General features: G+C 33.7%; 1 protein-coding gene across 1 annotated transcript; it reads left to right on the forward strand.

Annotated features, from left to right (window-relative positions):
* Positions 1–15582: 15582 nt before the first annotated feature.
* On the forward strand, positions 15583–19280 carry Obp3 (odorant-binding protein 3). The gene is made up of 4 exons (XM_013315957.1): positions 15583–15604; positions 17671–17828; positions 18574–18699; positions 19188–19280. The coding sequence occupies exons 1-4, from the start codon at positions 15583–15585 to the stop codon at positions 19278–19280; spliced, it is 399 nt and encodes a 132-aa protein (XP_013171411.1).
* The last annotated feature ends 436 nt before the right edge of the window (positions 19281–19716 follow it).

The raw sequence follows: 19716 nt of genomic DNA on the forward strand, positions 1-19716 counted from the left end.
GAATGTAGATTTTGTATGTGGAACAAACGCTATCACCGCGTTGACTATTCTAATAGGGGTAGAGAATTCGTCTCCAGTTGTAGATCCTAACTATAATTTTTAGTTTATAAATATTTCTTATCTTTTTTGTAGGAAAATTAAGGTAAAAAAAGATAAGAAATTATTTATCGGTTTTTTGATCCTAATAAGTAACTACGTGTTCTTCCAGACTATCTTCAACGTATACGTTGGCAGCAGTAACAGCTGGCATATATGCCAGCTGTTCCGAAGATACCTTCTAACAAACATCCATCCTTCCTATGCACTTATAACATTAGTAAAATTTAGAAATATACTAAAATTTTGACTAGATACTTTAAGAAATAAATGAAAAATTAATTTGCAATAACTAAGCTATTGGTGAAATGCGGGTTGAAATATTTTCGTGTACTTAGGAAGTAATGAGAGATGTCGGTTCGTTCTCAAAAGGCGGCCAAGCGAAACGGGTCGGCTATCTTTGAGGGCAAATGTTTTGTGCGTTAGTTACGAACTCTTTGAACTTTGCCCTTCGCAAATTATGTGTTTTATATACAATAATTAACTATATAATAAATAGTAATTCGTCCAAAAATAACCAGTAATTACGATAAACTTTTTATTCTACAAAAATGGTCATAGTAAGTATATGTATAGGGTGTTTCCGTTCAAGCATAAGACGAAGCCTTTAAGGATAAGGTGAACGTACTATCTTTCAATTACATCACCACTAAACTTCAGTGGGTCTAGCATGAATATTAGTGACATTCGCTATCGTATCGTCATCGATAAAACTCGACTTAAAGTACACCAAAAATTTCATACTAATTTTGAAATAATTGTCTTTGACAATATTGATGATTGTCACAAATATCCGTGCTAGGCACCCTGATGGGACGTGTTACGTCGTCGTGTCCTACGTGTTATATCGTTTTTTAGCTTTAAATGCATTTAGCAAAACAGCTTCAAAGCAAAGCAATAAAAGCAACGATAAAGGAAAATGTGTTGTTAAAGAGACGTTTTGGGAATATCCTATCGATGGAGCACTTAATGAAATGGCCGTTTACAAATGACTGCAAATCTGTAGAATGCAGTACATTTCAAGTCGCATTGGGGCTTTAATTGTAAAAAAAAACGGTTGCATTTAAATGTTATAACAAAAAGTTTAACATGCACTGTACGTCTAACCGGCAGTTACTACTGCTAAAATATACTTCTTACTAATATTATAAATGCGAATGGATGGATGGATAGATGTTTGTTTAAAGGTATTTCCAGAACGGCTGAATGGATGTCGATGAAATTTTACATACTGGAACATACTCTGGAAGGAGACATAGGCTACTTAGTTCTCTTAAGTTCCGCGGACGGAGTCGCGGGCGTTAGCTAGTAATACATTAATGCAAAAGTTTAGATAGATGTTTAGATATCTCCGGAAAGGCTCAACGAATCATGATAAAATTAAGGACAGATGTAGAACATAGTCTGGAATAACTCATATGCTAGTTATTAACTTTTATACATCATGGATGGAGTCAGAATAGAAATTGGAAGCTTCCAACAATGAAAATATTTTTCAAATCAGTTCCGTAGTACAAACAAACAAACTGATATTTCCTCTTTATAATTTCATTGTAGATATGGTTAGTAAAAGTATTAAGGAATACTTCATTGCGCATTTTTCGGCATTGTACGGATACGGATCAACTTTGTTGTATTCACCTTTGCTCTTGAAAGTTTAATAAATTCACACAAAAGAACATTAAATAAGTTTTATACGTAACCTCAATGTAAGAAAGTTGCCATCCAATATGAGAAATTCCTTTAGTTTCGCGCGACAAAATTCTTTGGCTATGAGAAATTCATATTAAAATCGCTGAATATAGTTCAGAAGTTGGAGACAATGAATGTGAATATTGAAATTTTATATTAGAATATTACACTGGCTACAAAGATAGAGGAAGACAGAAGAAAGTATGGATGGATTGTGTGAAAGAGGATATCCGTAAGAGAGTGAATTCAGATTTGAAGGTTGTTGGAGATATATGGAGGAGTAGTACATACTATGCCGACTCGGTAGGGAAAAGAGCAAATTTATAATGATACATGTTTCATATGGGCAAAATAATCTATAGAAAAAGATTAGAAAGATTATTAAGGGAGTAGATGTCGCCCGCAACTCCGTCTGCGCGGAATTAAAAAAAAAACTTAATGAATGGCCTATGTGTTCTTCCAGACTATGTTCTATATGTATGCCAAATTTCAACGAGATCCATTCAACTGTTCTGGAGATACTTTCAAACAAACATCCATCCATCTAAACACTCGCATTTATAATATTACTAAGATATCTATTCATAGACAATGCATCAGAAACTTTTTAAATTTGGAACGTCTATGGTCAGCTGTCTCTTTATCGGATTTTGGAAATGTACTCCAAGTCTAGTGTAACTCAATTAGTGGTATAAGGCTAATTGCTTTTTTGATAATTGGTTTGATTTAATAAGCTCTTTTATGATTAATTTGACAATGGCCAATAATTCCTACCTCTCGTTGTTAAATGCGTGTTAGTTGGGACTTAACCCTTAAAAGGTCGGGTCCCAATGGAGAGTTCACGATAAAGTTCTTAAGAGAACTTTAACTGCGACTTATCAGGACAAGCTTTCAAAAGGTTATAAATGTTTAAAAAATATAAATCAGGGGATACTTCTACGTTGTTAAAATAATACACTTAAACTTCGGTAGAATGAAACAATTCCGTTTCATAGTTTTTGATAAAAAAATTGTTAAGAACAATATTCTTTTTTTTTTCTTTATAACTTTAGTATCGAAAAATCTCATTACAACTTAAACAGAATATCGCTTTTATATTTACAAGAAATAATTCTCAGACTTTTGCTTTCAAAGGCGAGTGGCAAAGGCTCCAGATTGTACAAAGACCTCAGTTTGTACGGTGAAGCAAGAAATTTATAAGTAAAATACGTTCGGTGAACCGAGAAATTGGTTGACCGTATACCGCTCCAGTGTTATGTCAATTGCACTTTACTGAACAACAATTTACCAGCAAAGTCGAGACAGACTTTTGATGTTGTATGAAGTTGTAAAATCAACACACACTAGGTGCTCTCGCCTGGCGTCGTTTGTCTGGATTTTCTATTATCTAAATGTAGATAAATATTACAATAGTATCGACATAATTTTCCTTTATTCACAAGTAATCACTTAGTACTAAAGCAAACTTAATAAAAATATTTCTAAACAGTTCAGTACTTTTTTGCAAAACAGAGAATTGCTTACATAGTTAAGATATCTTATCTTACTAATATTATAAATGAGAATGGATGGATGGATGGATGGATGTTTGAAGGTATCTCCGGAACGGCTGAACGGATTTTAATTAAAATTGGCACACATATAGAACGTAGTCTGGCAGAACACACAAGCTACTTTTTTAAACCGTGTGGGCGAAGTCGCGGGCAACAACTGGCTACTAATAAAATTAAAATGAACGTGTGTTTGATTAAATCCACTTTTTAAACGCAAGATAACTATTTATTTCATATATTTGAAAGGATTTTAGTACCATATTATGTAACAAACTAAAATAATCCTAGAGTCGGGACTATGGTGCGGTTTAACTTGTCAAAATACAAATCCAATGTCACCGGACAACTTAATGTCAACCCTTGTCAGTTATATCTTAAGATTTCACTAGTTATGTACTTTAATGCAGTAAATTATTACATTATATACTTCATCTAGTAGCCTTCATAAGTAGCAATTGCATAGAAAAAGCCGAAAAGGCATCTGCGGTTCCTGTAGTATTGCATGTCCATGGGCGTCAATGTACATCTCTGTGTTCCCGATGGTCGTTTGTCGCCTTCTCTTATAATAATAAGATAATATAGACAGATCTTAATTTGGATAGAAAAATAACATGCATTCAGTTGCTTGTAACGTAAAACAGACACTTTACTCCTGTAATTTACATATGTAATTGCTTAAAATATATGAAAGTTGCCTTTAGAAACTTAGCGTAACAATATTTTAATCAAATAAATTAAACATCTATTTCGAGATTTTTATATTCATCCTCCTTGCATACGAATTGATCAGCGCCATCTAGTTTTATTATAAAACATCTATCATTTTTTTTATCAATACTAAAATTAACATACATATGAAATTCACGTGGAAATAACACGTGTGTTTGAACATTAGAATTCTGTAGTCGTGTTTGTATTATCATAATATTAAAGGGGGTACAAGATGTTTACGGACGAGTACCTGACATTATGTAAATCGATAGCGTTGGTGTATATTTGGCTCTTAAACTATATTACTTTTTTACAGCTGTATTCAACATGTAGTATTCTTAATAAGTAGTTTAAGATATTATTAATTAGAATCGTTTGTCGCGAATGGCGTGCTTTCATAACAAAGTCAAGCGTCAGAATAATTAGTGAGGGGACATTAACATCGACAGTTTAGTAAGGCTAGTGTTGTGCCAGTACACGGGCAGTGTCGGATTTTCTTCCTAACAGTAGTAGTATAAGTATTTTGGCCCAGATTCTTTTATTTTATCCAAAGGATTTAAAAAGTATAATGACTACATTTTACAACTGGTTCCATCTCAGTTGTCATGTTTTATAGACCTGTAGTCTAGAAATGGTAGTCATTTTTTGTTATTATTGTTTTAATATAGTAGAAATCTTTATTACATCTAACATAACGCATAGTTCTAATCTGTATGTTAATGACCTTTTTATTCTGATCAAAGACTTATATAAACAGTGTAGAAACATCAAAAGAATGGAAACATTACTCCTCCTTTTACCTTCCATATACATATATATTACCTTTCTTTTCCATAATGTAAGACGATGCTATCTATAATATTACTAAGTAAAACTTTTTGTCGAAAAATTGCCAATCTCAGTTGAGAATGTCGTCCATTTCTCACTGATCCTTGTTTAGAAACTTGTTTCGAGTAAATCCGTATTTCGGATGTTTTAGAATTGTTTTCATACATCGTAATATTACCATGACACGGAACATGTCATTGGGATAACAAGAGTTATTGAGGTAGTATGTACCCAATTTAGAATGTTACGTCAGATTCGAATGGGATGTGATTTTAGAACAAGAAGATAGAAGCTATTTTATGTTGATAGCAAATACGAACATGTGAAATGACTGACGTACCGCGGTTTTTTTTATAAAAGAAGGGGACAAACGCGCAGCGGGAACACCGAGGTGTTTATCGACGCAAAGACATCAGCAATACCAGAGGAACCGCAGATGCGTTGCCGGTCTTTGAGATTGCGATACGCTCGCTTCTTGAATGACCCTAACTCGTAACAGTTTGGAAATACCGCCTAATGCGGATCAATTAAGCAAGCGTAATAGATTAAGTAAAAAGAATAGGCGTGATTTTATAATTTTTGCCTTAAACGTACGGATTCTAGGATAGACTCACTACACACACTTTGGGTGCGAAGAGTATTAACTGTACCCACACCCCGGTAAACAGTGAGTCGAGGGAACCAGAGGGGGTTTAGTGGGTAGGCTCCATGTCCCTTTAGGGATGTGCAGAGAGTCCCACATAACCGGAGTGTGTTTCCCCGAGGCACCAGGTATACGTAACTCATTTCCACTCTTAAAAAAAAGGATAGACTAGTCGAGTTGAAGACGCTGTATTAACCCGTTGTTACCGCGTGGTTACAACCGCGAGTAGTTCGTGAACTTTAGTTGTATAATTATTCGATAATGTAGCTAAGAGTCCTTAAGTTTAAAGTCATATGGTCGTGTTTCGCAAAGACCTTGTAAATATTGGAATTGGAAATAGCATACTCTATTAACATACATATGAATTCTTTTCTCAAGACGCAAATACGAGTCGAAACGAAAATTCGTTTGCTTTGTACAAAGACCACCGAATACATTGGTTTATTATTGATGCCAGATTTTTCCTGCATTATTTCTACGTAAGATCAGTAAACAAGATTATTTTATAGGAAAACATTTTTATGGAATCAAGGACAAAGAGTTAGTATTATAGATATGTCTTATCCAATAAATAAAAGATTAAAACAAAAAAACTTACTAATATCATAAATTCAAATGTTTAGAAGGACGGGATGAATGTTAGTTTGAAGGTGTCTCCGGGATGGTTGGACGGATCTCGATGAAATTTGGCATAGATGTAGAACAAAGTCTGGAAGAACACATAGGCTACTAACTAAATATTTTTCAAATTCCGCGCGGACAGAGTCGCGGGCGACAGCTAGTATGACATAATTTGATAAACGTTATTAAATAGAACCCCACGCATACATTTAAAAAATGTAGCCTTAAGCCGTTTTAATAATATCATAACAGTTTCCGCGTAATTGAAGGTTTCAGATATGGTCAATAAAGGCGAGGTGATGCTCCGAAAAAAAATATAGAATCCTTTTAGGTGAAGCAATTTTAAGAGATACAGGTTTGTAGATTATTTTAAACAAAAACAGATTTTATTTTATGGTGCAATTCTAAAAGATTTTAGAACTTACTTATTATGTATAGGTGCGCAACTAAGTTCTCGCTTTTTTTTCGATAAAAATATAACTTTATTATTAAAAAACGGTTACAAATGACGATTGTTTGGCACGGAATTCGACATTTTTACTTGACCAGAAGTATATAATGCGAAAACAAAATCACTCATGTGTCGCAACGGTTTGTTTACCATATGTCTAAGCTTGGTTCATGACGTTTTGGATATGTCAAAATGTTACTCCGTCCGCGTGGACTTAAAAAAAACATAATTAGTTGCCGATATGTTCTTCCAGACTGTGTTCTTCATCTATGCCAAATTTTAATGAGTTCTGTTGAACCATTCCTGTGATACCTTCAAATAAGTATTATCCATTCATCCATTTAAACATTCGCATTTATAATATTATTAAGATTGAATTGGTTGATTATGAAATTACCACAAATTAGGTTAAGATGCTAAGAAAAAATATTGGTTATAACAACGGGAGGTTTAGAATAGAAATATCTATAAAACAACTTAAGTAAATGATTGAGTGACTTCTACGTTATCAACGATATAAAATAAAATATTAAAAAACGAATAATTTACTAAAATTAACTAATTTTAACGTTTCTGAAAAGAAATACCTCATGTCCATGATTTAGAAGACAACGAACAAAATCTTCGCCAAGAATCGCATGACTTCTTCCCGGTACTGGGAACATCAGAAGTATCTTATATGCTCAACATTAATCATTCATTATTAAAAACTTATTAATTTAAGGTAGGCAACGCATATGCAATTGCGTATGTCTATGGGCAACGGTCACTTCGCTATTTCAGCGATTTTGGGTGGCCTCTCGCTCGTTTGCAATCTTATGATTTAAAAAAAAAAGTTATTGTTTATATTGTGTATTGGATTTCAATATTGTTGAATTACTAATACCCACATGGGAGTTGCTTACGCAATTGCCTTGTCGTCCTAAATGACATGAGATCGCGAGACATTAAACACATTTGATTAACACGACGTACTAATTACAAATCCTTGTATAACATATGCAGCCAAATACATATAAATGAAGCAGTGATAGATTTGTGGGAAACTATTAACAATAATATCAAAGTTATGAATCCTTTACAAAACTGGATTACAAAAAATAGATTTCCAATAACTGTTGTTAGATTATGTTGACAACTCAGTTACCATGATCGTTATTACTTCATCATCGTGACTACCACCATAACCATCACCACGATTATCATCATCATCGTCATCGTCATCACCGTCATCACATCCATCATCTTTGTAATAGTTGTTATCACCATCACGTTCATCATCATAATCAACATCATCATTATAATCGTTCTTATCCTCATCATCATCACCATGGTCATCTTTTGTACATTTTTTATCAATCAATATAATTTTTATCCCTTTTTAGACCTGAAATTTCTTGAAAAACCTTATGTCTCATGTTCTCTACTTACAACTTTATTTATGTTTGTAGAAAGATATTTTTAGGGTTCCGTACCTCATCGGAACCCTTATAGGATGACTTTGTTGTCCGTCCGTCTGTCTGTCAAAACCCTTTTTTTATTATTTCATTAGTCTTACTCTCTCTACTTTCTAAATAATTATAATGTGTAATTTGAAATACGTTTAACCTAACCATTTTATTTTGACCAAATTTAGAAACATTAAGGCAAAGTAAGTAAAGTTTCAAATCTCTTATTTCACAGCGTTAGTAAAATCATAGAATTCTTAAAAGTGAAAACAGCGTGGAAATGGTTCAAACTTCAGCGGACCGCTATTAAAAACGTCCCGCAAAACTTTATTGTTTTGATCTCAACAATAGAGGGGAACAACCGCGGTTAGGAAACGCTTTCCTCTCGTAAAATTTTAAAATCATTTGTGCCTATTTTTTTTATTTACCAAACTTGTTCGTTACGAGTATTTACATACAAATGAGTGCAAATGTTAAAATCAAATCTACAGAGACTAGACTACTTAGGGATTAAGCTTATAAAATTTACAAACACTAAACCTCTAAACTAAAAAGATATGCAGAAATTAGAACCTTTTGTGTGGCAGTAGAGAGTTAGTAAGAACGTTAAAGATGTAAAGAGTTCAATTTAGGGCTTTAACACATTAAGTGCTACTAGGATTTTTTCGTTTCGCTGGATCTGCGGGAGCTACAAGCGACGGACTGGAAGGAGAAGACGCAAGTCAGGCGACTTTGGCGATCCCTTGTGTCGGAAGCCAAGACCCACTTTGGGTCGATGCGCCGGCGGAGTGAGAAAGTAAGTAAAGATTTTTTCTTATATCACCAGGCGAGTCAGCAGCACTTAATGTGTTATATTTTATCTGACATGTTCGAATCTTCTCTGTTTTCGACGAGTACAAATAGTTACGCAGTATTTTCTTTTCATAAACTTCGTCTCGTAAATATTTCATTCCATACAATACTGCAAACAATTTCGCCACTAATGTTTCATAGAACTTTTCTTTCCCTAAAATGTTCTTTTCACTATGATTTACTATGTTCTTTTTTAAGTTTAATATCGCTAAAAATAGCACTGTGTCAGTTGCCTAGACATCTCCAACAAGTCGACGTGATGCCTACCCTGAATGAACAAAGCAGGAAAACATCAACCCGTAATCATAGCGCATGCAGTTTTACCGAAATATCGGGAACTCAAACAGCTTAATTGTGGTATTAATCCCGTATCTTACAGTCTTCCTAATATTGTAAATGCGAATGTTTAGATGGGTGGATGGATGTTTGTTTGAAAGTATCTCCGGAAGTATTGAACGTATCCCGCTGAAATTTGGCATAGATGTAGAACATAGTCCGGAAGAACACATATGCTATTTATTAAGTTTTTTTTTATACTTCATGTCACGGGCGACAGCTAGTTTATTAATAAAAAGCACCAAAGTTTAAACTTATATTCAGAAGGAGAAGTACAGAAAGTGACATTTACCCCTACCATGTCAAGTTCAATTTTGCAACAGAATTTGCTTAAGGCAGGCACACTCGGTGTGTGTATTTTGTGAAGTTTACAAGTAAATGCCGAAGGTAAATCGCCTGTAGCTGTTTTCGGCGGCGTAATGATGTCATCACGCGTCCTGCGTAATCGAGAAGCGCGCGTATTTTGTTGTACCCAAGCCATGAAACGGCCACCATATACACCGTGACACGATTATTTTTTTATTTAAATAATGTCCGAATGTTCAGGAAAAAATAGAAGTAATATTGCTATAATCATCTTTTAAAATAAAAGTGTAAGGCTTTGTTAAGATTGTTTTTTCTAACGTAGGTTTTGATTTTTGTACATGGCGCCTAAAAATGGTGGCAAATCTTAATCGTGCTGCTATTAATCCTAGGAGAATCAATCCTTTTTTGATATATTAACAAAGAAGTCACGAGTTTTTTTTTTGTGATTTTTTATGTACGGTGTGATAGGCGGATAGTAGGAACGTTATGTCCGGGCATATCCTAAATGACGTCGTTAGTGCGGTCCGAACCCTTTGTTGGGCTCTTATCTGCATTTCGCGGTTGTCCGAGGCCGCAGGATTGGTTCAGGTAATTGTTGTTCTCGCACTGATTTGTAAGTTAATTTAATTTAAAATTCCTCTACGTACATCCTTTCCTTGTAATGAAGCTAGCGATTAATTTGAATTTTCCGTTACTATGTTATAAACACTTGAAGTTCCGACCTCATTTTACGGATAACACTAACTTTGGCCCGCGACCTATTCTCACATTTTAAATAAAGCATAATTAGGCTACGTATTCTTATAGACTATGTTCTACATCTATGCAGATGTTCTGAAAATACTTTCTAACATCCATCCATCCATCCATCCAAACATTCGCATTTATAATATTAGTAAGATTTAAAACTTATTAATAAGTAGTGCGTGTATTTAACAAGTTAAGATTTGTTCTATAAAGATGAGTTGACAAAGTTATTTTACCATAATATATAATTATTTTTCTAAATCTAAATTTAACTGTAATAATAATATTCTCCCTTTTTCATCTTGGGAAGGGAGGGTGGCTGAAAACCAGCTCGACACTGGAATCTGACCCTTGTCGGCAAAGCTGAGCCACCCCCTTTTACCAGCACTATCTCTGTATAACAGTGTGTTGTATAATTTTGTTGTTTTTTATAGCAATAAAGTTTTATTATTATTAATTATAAAATACTTATAAATGTTATAAGATATTTTCAATTATTGTAATTTGGCTTTATTCCAATGTAATATTAATTTCAGTTGAACGAGACAGGATTATCCTCCGCCATTGTAATTCAATATTCGAAGACATGCTATTGATTCCATTGATTAATATTAATTCAATCTGCTGCTTAGTTAAGGTGAGTTTCCACTGGAATCATACTTGTATAGAAACATATTGTCATCCCTTTTCATTCGTTTAGAAAAAACACAGACGATAAACGATTTGGTAGTGGAAATTTACTTATATCAAAGTTGTATATATTTTAATTTTAACTATTACAAGTGTTTAAGTACGTTCAAGTAAAGAAATATAATAAGTATAGTAAATATAATTAAATATTGTCATCCCTGTCATTATCTTTGACAAAACAGAAATAACAATATGTTTTAAACGGAAATTTTAGTCTTAGAAATCTGCGGTAAACGCCTGTTTTCAATACGACTGGAGATTGTGGTAATTATTTATTAAATAACTAAGCAACAACAAATACCTAACTTTACCTTCTTGCTAAAACTTCGTATTACTAAATAAAATATTATAAGAGAGTGCCAGTGACATAACTATTTGTCAAAGTTATATGCAACCTCAAGTTAAAGCAATTTGTAACTTATTATACTTGCAAAAGGCGGCGTAGATGGCGCTAGTGGACTCAATTTAGGTAACGATGAAAAATAGTTACTACTATAAATTACTATGAAGATTATAATTTAAGCAAAAAAAAACCTTCATGTTAAGTTATATCAGTATTTAAAACTTTAAACCTTTAACCAACAAGGATAGGCAGAGAGTACAGGTATGGCGTAATATACTTTCATATTTTACTAATATTATAAATGCGAATATGAATGGATGTATGTTTGTTAGAAAGTATCTCCAGAACGGCTGCATGGATCTCGTTGAAATTTGATGTAAATGTAGACCATAGGTTTAAAATAGTTTACTAATTATTTTTTTTTATTCAAGCGGATATAGTCGCTGGCAACAACTAGTTTTCTTCATAAAAATACAACTACGTATTGTAAAGATTTGAAAATCACTATTATTTTATCAAAGTGTTTTTAATCTATGCTTTCTCTTTAATTTATTTAAAATGGAAAATATTCACATTTCTAGTAATACTTTACAAAATATTTCTAACTCGGTCATTCATTTAAATTGCGTATTTTTTTTGCAGTAAAAATATTTAATTTTTTATTCCAGCGCCTGTAGCAAGTCGAAGAATGATAAAAAATATTGCTGTTTTCCTAACAGATTGTTGGCGAACTGCCAAATCGTAATATAAAGCTCAACACAGAACAACAGTAGCGAGCAAACTAAAAATGTTCTTAATCTTAGTTTATTCGAAGTAACAAACAACGACTAACAGAATTCACTACTTAGATGTAAGAATATTTATATTTGCTATTGGTAGTCGATTGAGCAGTCGCTCCATTAACCGACGGATCAAATCTATTTGTATTCGTTACTAGTTGTCGCCCGCGACTTCGTCCGCTTGGATACATAAAAAAACTTAATTAGTGTAGCCTATGTGTTCTTTACAGACTATGTTCTATACGTAAGCCAAATTTAATCGAGATCCGTTGAACCGTTCATCCATCCACATCACATCCATCTAAACATTTGCATTTATAATATTAGTAAGATAGTAAGATTGGATTTTAATATCCAAGATAAAATAACGCAGTATCATTGCAAAATAAATTACAAGCCATTTATTAATTTCTCTATAACATGGCGCCTTTCAACGTCTTCGGTGAATTTATTGGATAAAATTAGTTATAACGAGAAATTACTTTAATTATGTCTTCCATTTACAAATAATCAATTTTGTATCATCTGTGTTAGATTGTTGCTGGCAGACATTAAATATTTTATGTTTTTTTTATTAAGAGTGCCCAAAAGCAACAAACCTGTGTAGACGTAGGAATACAGAAACATCTTCATTAGCACATTATACGTCCCCACTAAGGAGCTCGGAGCCTACTCTAAGGGAGGTAACCATGCTAGCCAAGTACGAGGTTGACTTAACACATATCTCTTTGAATTTCTCCGCAGATTGCAGGTTCCATTACAATGTTTTCCTTCAACGTAAGAACGTTGGATACATGATTATGAGACTAGCTTTCGCCCGCGACTTCATCTACGCGGAGTTAAAATAAAACTTGGTAGCTTATGTGTTCTTCCAGGCTATGTGCAACTATTTTCCATCTATCCACTTTTCTGTTCCTAGCTTCAGTAAGAACTAAAGAAAAATGTGCTTGGTTATATCTCATACTATACTATATGTATGTTATCTTTTCATATAGTCAGTATGTGTTAATTATGTACCGCATCATTAATAATGATTGAACAATTAATTATTTTAATGATGCAGGACATAAATTTTGAGTAGCGCTATCGTGGAATCAATTTTGCATCACCTGCAGCCGCAGGCGGGGCCGGTCATTACTCAAGTTAATGGCCCCTCGCAAGCTCACTTGCATGCCCTTTCAAAAACAATCTTTTGCCTTTTATGTTTATAAAAAAAAGGTCTGTAAAGTTGATTTTATAACAAACAACAACGTAAATATTACTTCTTACTAATATTATAAGTGTTTTTTTTCCGCGCGGACGGAGTCACGGGCGACAGCTAGTATTAATAAAATTACAATATATCTTTGTCCCAATTAAGATACAACCTTGCCCTATTTAATGTTATAAATATTCATACATAATAATGACTGTTCATTTGGTTGTAGTTTCGCAAAACAATAAAATGTTTTATTATTGTTTGTATACTTTGGTTTGTTTTTCCTCTTATCCTTGCTTTTAAGTTTGCTTCATAATAGAGATTTTAGAACTTATTTTTTTATGTAGGGGGCGAATGAGTCAGTGAATAAATAATAAAAAAGAATAAAAACTTATGACACATATTAGATTTCAGGTATATTGTCATATTTAAATCAATTTATCCGTGAGATTCCGCCGCTAAAAAAAGTGTAGAAAAGATTAACCGTGGGTTTCTAAAAGCAAAATTATTTTTTACTTTATTTTGTGCTATTTTTTTTTAATAGAAAAGAAGATATTGATAAGTGTAACGGTGTAACAATACTTACCGTGGGTTTCTGACATCAAAATCTGCATAAAACATCGACCTCGCTGTTTATTGTTAAAATAGAAATAATGTGTTTAAAACGGATTTTTTGTCTCAGAAACCAACAGTGAGAGGCATAATTATTTAGGCGGAGTTCAAATCAAACAGTTTTTGTTATATTTCACAATGTAAATAAAGTTAACCTTTTCAGTGCTACCAATGGTTTGTAACATTTAAATTAACATGAAAACACAGTTAAATCAGTTTAATTTTCCACACTGTTAGGTCATAATTTAATTCTGTTATTAGCACTATGAATGCGTAATGCGTCGGTCAGTTTCACAAATTAGTTTAGATATGGTCCACCTCTCAACTATTTGTCATTATCAAATGAACATCTATATGTATAGACAATTATCTATCCCGGTGGACATAAATTATGCCACACTAGCGCCCTCATGTCAACATCAATGTTTTCTTTCTATGCATCCTCTCCTCTATCGATTAAAGGTAGGCAACGTATATGCAATTGCGTATATCTATGGGCAACGGTCACTTCGCTATTTCAGCGAATTCAGATGGCCACTCGCTTGTTTGCCACCTTAGGATTAAAAAAAATCAAAAATATATCTGACATGTCTTAATGCGATAACAGCGCCTCTTTTCTTACTTGTAACTAATATTATAAATGACGCAAATCTAGATGTACGTTTGTTAAATGATATCTCCAGAACAGCTGTGTGAATCTTGCTGAAATGTGGCATAGATGTAGAACATAATCTGGAAATATTATAGGCTAGTATTTTTTTTTAATTTTGCGCAAACCGAGTCGCGGGCAAAAGCTAGATAAGCTTTACTATTACAAATGATGAAACGCTTGCATAAAAACACTTTTCCTCTTATAAAAAGGGTCTTGACAGACAGACCGATGGACAACAAAGTGATCTTATTAAGGTTTTTTTCCTTTCGAGGTACGGAACCCTAACAAATGAGATAGTAATGAAAAATGTCAAATTCCAGACTTGGCATCCGTTTTTATTTGATCAAAGACCTTGTTGAAATAAATGGATATTAGTTAGTTTTCTTTTAGAAATAATCAACTTAATTTTAACGTAAGATTCCACTGTCGTTATGCATGAATGTTCCCGATTTTATCCACAACAGTATAGAACTTTCGTCAGTGGAAACGATTCTTGTAACCATTTAATCTGATATTCGAAACTCATTTGTTTTTAATTCTGATTTTGCAGAAGAATTGTCTTGTAGAACAATTCGAAAAAAATCTTTAGAAATACGGTAACGCTGTAGTCCGATCTTGTAGTTCTTTGTGCAAATTAGAACAATGGACTCGCCTACAACGTTTTTCCAATCGTTAAAATACGAAACAAAAGCGACGGCCTCAAGAGGAAAGAAATTAGAAATAATATATTAACATTTTAAACGAACTTTTCTAAAATACGAATTTTAAACGACATTACCGAAACTCCAAGCATCGAATTCTGACCAAAGAACCCGTTCATCCATTTTGAAGTTACATGATAACAAATACATCCGTCCATACAAACTTTCGCATTTTTATTAATAGTAAAAAGTAAGATTAGACAGTTATAGGCCATTGATTAAAACTATTAAAATTGTTAAAAATAATTACATTTGAATGTCTTATACATATAAAAGAAAGTCGTGTTAGTTACACTATTTATAACTTAAGAACGACTACCGATATGTCTGAAAATTGGCGAGGAGGTAGCTTAGAGCCAGGAGACGGACATGGGATACATTCCAGGACATGGGTATTCTTTTTCTTTTTACTCCGAATTTATGCCTTGAAGAGCTGTTTTTTTATGAATCCATGCGGACGGAGTCGCGGGCGACAGCTAGTATTAAAATAATTGCTAATATTTTAAAATACAATTCAAAGTACTCGTATTAACTTTAATATTATTTTTCCTTTTCAATAAAAGCGCATTGAAATTTATTTTATCTTAACGATATTTTGTCTCTGAACATATTAACAACATGGCGGCCGTTTTAAACCATTAAAAACGTTCATTCTGTTTGTTTTTCAGTGTTTTAACTCTTTAATAATATTTAAAATGTGCATACTTTTAACGGAAATTGTTTATTTTTTATAACTTTGCATTTTTATGTTAAACAAACTGTACATATATTTTATTTCCATTTAAATTCATTTACGATGCGTTATAAGTTTAATAAATCCAACTAAACCGATAACGAGACAGAAAATTCGTGGAATTAAATGAAGATAGCTAACTTCCTTTGTAGAGATCCATAGCCGTATTTGAGTAGGCTCACGTTTAAAGTTGGGAATTTGTTTTGTACTCATTTCTATGAAATATCGTTTGACGGTCCATTATACTTGGTATTACCTTTCCTTTTTTAACAGAAGGAGGAACATCGAAGTGTTCAACGACGCCCATGGACATCAGCAATACCAGAGGAACCGCAGATGCGTTGCCGGCCTTTGAGATAGTGATAAGCTCGCATCGCTTCCTGTTTGATTTCGTACATAATTAAAAAAAAATACAATTTAATCTACAACAAACGATCAGCATATGCAGGGAAATTATAGAATTAAAAACATATATAGAAGTATTAGATAAAGATTTAACCTTCAACAAACATCAAATCACATAAATCATTAAAATATCAATGCGTTGGTCCGCATTACATTCCAATTACCGTGCATTTCCATAGCTAAAATACTCAAACAAAAACATATCGCCATCTCTATTGTTGTTTGACAAAGACAGAGAAGACAATACACTTTGTATAGATGTTTCATCAATGGAAACTGTTCGTAATAAAGGCATAAAACATAATTCATTTGATATTTATCTGTAATCAGAGATCATGTCATTTGTAATCCCCAAGGGAATCTCGTTTAAAATAACCATTTATTTATTATTACATGATTGTATCAATGTTAGCCGCTGCGTAGATTTATTTTGTTATTATTTAACAAATATTATATTTGTCAAAACGTCGAAAATGTTTATCCGTTGGTTGCAATGTAAAGTTTTTTTATACACTGTTTTTTTAATTCAACAAATAGTCGCACAAAATGAACAGGGTATGTTATATTCTTTAAAGAGATATATGTTTTAAAACTTCTAGAAGAGTTTGTTTCACGGTATATTTTTTAACCGACTTCAAAAAGGAGGAGGTTATCAATTCGTCTGTGTGTTCTTTTTTTGTGTGCGTTACCGCGTAACTCTGCCCCTGGTGCTCCGATTTTGAATTTTTTTTTTGACCGTAAGGTTTTTAATTTATTTGCAAAACAAATTGTTTTTTATTCTAAAATAGCGAAGTGACCGTTGCCCATAGAGATACGCAATTGCATATGCGTTGCCTACATTTAATCGATGGAGGAATGGATGCACAGAAAGAAAACATTTTCCCTTCCCATGCATCCTCTCACCCGGAGAGTCCACTTCCACTTCCCATCCTTTCCATAAGGCCTCCGGGACGCACACTCATCAGACGAAACGCAGAATTACTTCCACTTCACGTCTGTCTTCTGTGTCTCTTCTATTTCTGTTAATTTATTTGTGCTAAATTTGTGCTATTATGTTAGATGTTAACTAATAATAACAATACTAACCGTGGGCTTCTGACATCAAAATCTCTGTATAAAACATATTGATACCGTCATCGTCGTCATTGTAAATTGGAATTTTAGTCTTAGAAACCCACGTTAAAAATGCAAACGTTAAAACTGCTTGAGTCATTACATACCGCAGTATTTAACCGAAAATATGTAATAAAATAAATGAATATATTATTTTCAGAGAATCCCGTAGCGAATGTTATTCGTAAAACAATGATAGCAACAGCGAAATCCTGTATGAACCATGTCAACGCAACTCAAGAAGATTTGGAGTACCTACGTAAAGATCCGCCGTATCCAGAGAAATCTTCTTGCATTATTATGTGTTTATTGGAAAAGGTTACTCTTTAAAATACTAGCGGTCGTCCACAACCCCGTTCGCACGGAATCAAAAAACACATTATTAGTAGCCTATGTGTTCTTCCAGACTATGTTCTATATGTATGCCAATCATAGATATCCGTTCAGCCGTTCTGGAAATACCTTCAGACATCCATCCATCCATCTAAACATTCGCATTTATAATATTAGTGAGATAAGAGAGGAGCAGATATAAGGGTGTGTTTTTTGCCACGGTAAGACCCTTATTCCGCTAAACGACTATCCGTGTGCGACTTTCCAGACGCCATTTTTAATTGTAGTCGCGGCCTTGACTGTTGAAGTTAACGGTGACTCGTGTGCTGATGGTTGCCTAGTAGAAAAAGGTACTTAGCCTCTTGTTCCTTCAGCAACCATGACTAAGAATAAAAAAAATAATTGAATAATTCTTGCCCCAAAATGGCTTTATTTGACTTTAGTCTGCCTTGCTCCTTTAACATTACTTTGTCTTAAGTTTACTTTAATAATGTTTTAAAATATCATACAATTTAAAACCATATTACGGTTACGTCTGCAAGTAATTTGATTACGAGGTCAATGGGTGTTCAACTTTTGGCATCACGCCAATATTTCTTATCCACTATTGACACGGAAAACAAAAGCACATCCAACGTCTCTTGTCTGCTTTTCAATTAAGTATCTTCAAGTAAAAAAAAAAAGTTTTTTTTCTGAATAAATTTATGTTAATTGATTTTATATTTTGCAGGTCGGCGTTGTTAAAAATAATAAGTATTCAAAATCAGGTTTTATGTTGGCTGTATCACCTCTGGTGCTTGCTAATAAAAAGAAATTGGAACACATGAAAACCGTATCAGAAAACTGCGATAAGGAGGTAACATGCCAAATGTTACTATTCCAGCCAGCTTCACTGTGGACCTAGCACTGTTTTCGACAAGCACCTACGTCGCCATCGGCAATTATGACAAATTAAATATTACATTATTGGCGTTCTTTATGCCAGGTATTTAGCTGGTCAAACTTTAATACAAATTTTACCAATGAAGGCGCTTGTCCCAAACATTCGTGCTACGCCCACTGAACTTTGGATATGGTCAATTCCTCCCCGAAGTGTCTTTGTAAAGGTACGTGTTCATTGGGCCGCGTCGTACGCACCGCACGCATGGCCCACAACGGAGTTTTTTTTGCTTTGTATGATTTTACATAGCGTTGCGTCAACTGCGCAGCCCGCATCGAGACAGCAAATCCGGTAAATCCGTGCGTGCGGTGCGTCAGTCGCGGGCCAATGGATGCGTACCTTCGGACGGACGCGTATCTTCAGTTTTAAGTTTAATGTTGTTATATTGACTCGTTCTCTTTCAGGTAAATCACCATGACATAGCTCCTTGTCAATTGGGCAATGAAGTTATCACATGCGTATATAAGTACGCTCCTGAACTGCATTTGAAGAGTTAAATCTTACTTTTTTGACGTATTGCTAATAACAGTTTGAATGTCTTCACATTTTTTACTTTTCCTTACAATCGATGTTCCTTTGTTTTTCTTTACCTTTCTTACTGTTGGTTTCTGAGATCAAAAACTCTGTATTATACATATTATAGCTATCATCTTTGATAAAATATGTAACAACAATATGTTTTAAACGGGTACTTCAGTCTCAGAAACCCACGGTCAGAATTATTAAGTCCACAGAATAATTGTTATTAATGTCATGTTTAGAATGTTTTTTTTTTTATATTATGAGGTGGCAAACGAGCGAATGGCCACCTGAAATCCCTGAAATAGCGAAGTGACCGTTGTCAATAGACATACGCAATTGCATATGCGTTGCCTACCTTTATTCGACGGAGGAGAGGATGCACAGAAAGAAAATAGTTTCATTTTCCATGCA

This window comes from Papilio xuthus, unplaced genomic scaffold, assembly GCF_000836235.2.
Source record: "Papilio xuthus unplaced genomic scaffold, Pxut_1.1 DF826949.1, whole genome shotgun sequence".
NCBI classification, from domain to species: Eukaryota; Metazoa; Arthropoda; class Insecta; order Lepidoptera; family Papilionidae; genus Papilio; species Papilio xuthus.

What these genes read in the sequence shown, in the direction of transcription:
- Obp3 (XM_013315957.1), top strand. Translation starts at nt 15,583, where the DNA reads ATGTCTGAAAATTGGCGAGGAG. An exon ending in GTCTGAAAATTGGCGAGGAG is followed by an intron (nt 15,605 to 17,670) that starts GTAGCTTAGAGC and finishes TATTATTTTCAG; the next exon opens with AGAATCCCGTAGCGAATGTT. An exon ending in TTATGTGTTTATTGGAAAAG is followed by an intron (nt 17,829 to 18,573) that starts GTTACTCTTTAA and finishes TATATTTTGCAG; the next exon opens with GTCGGCGTTGTTAAAAATAA.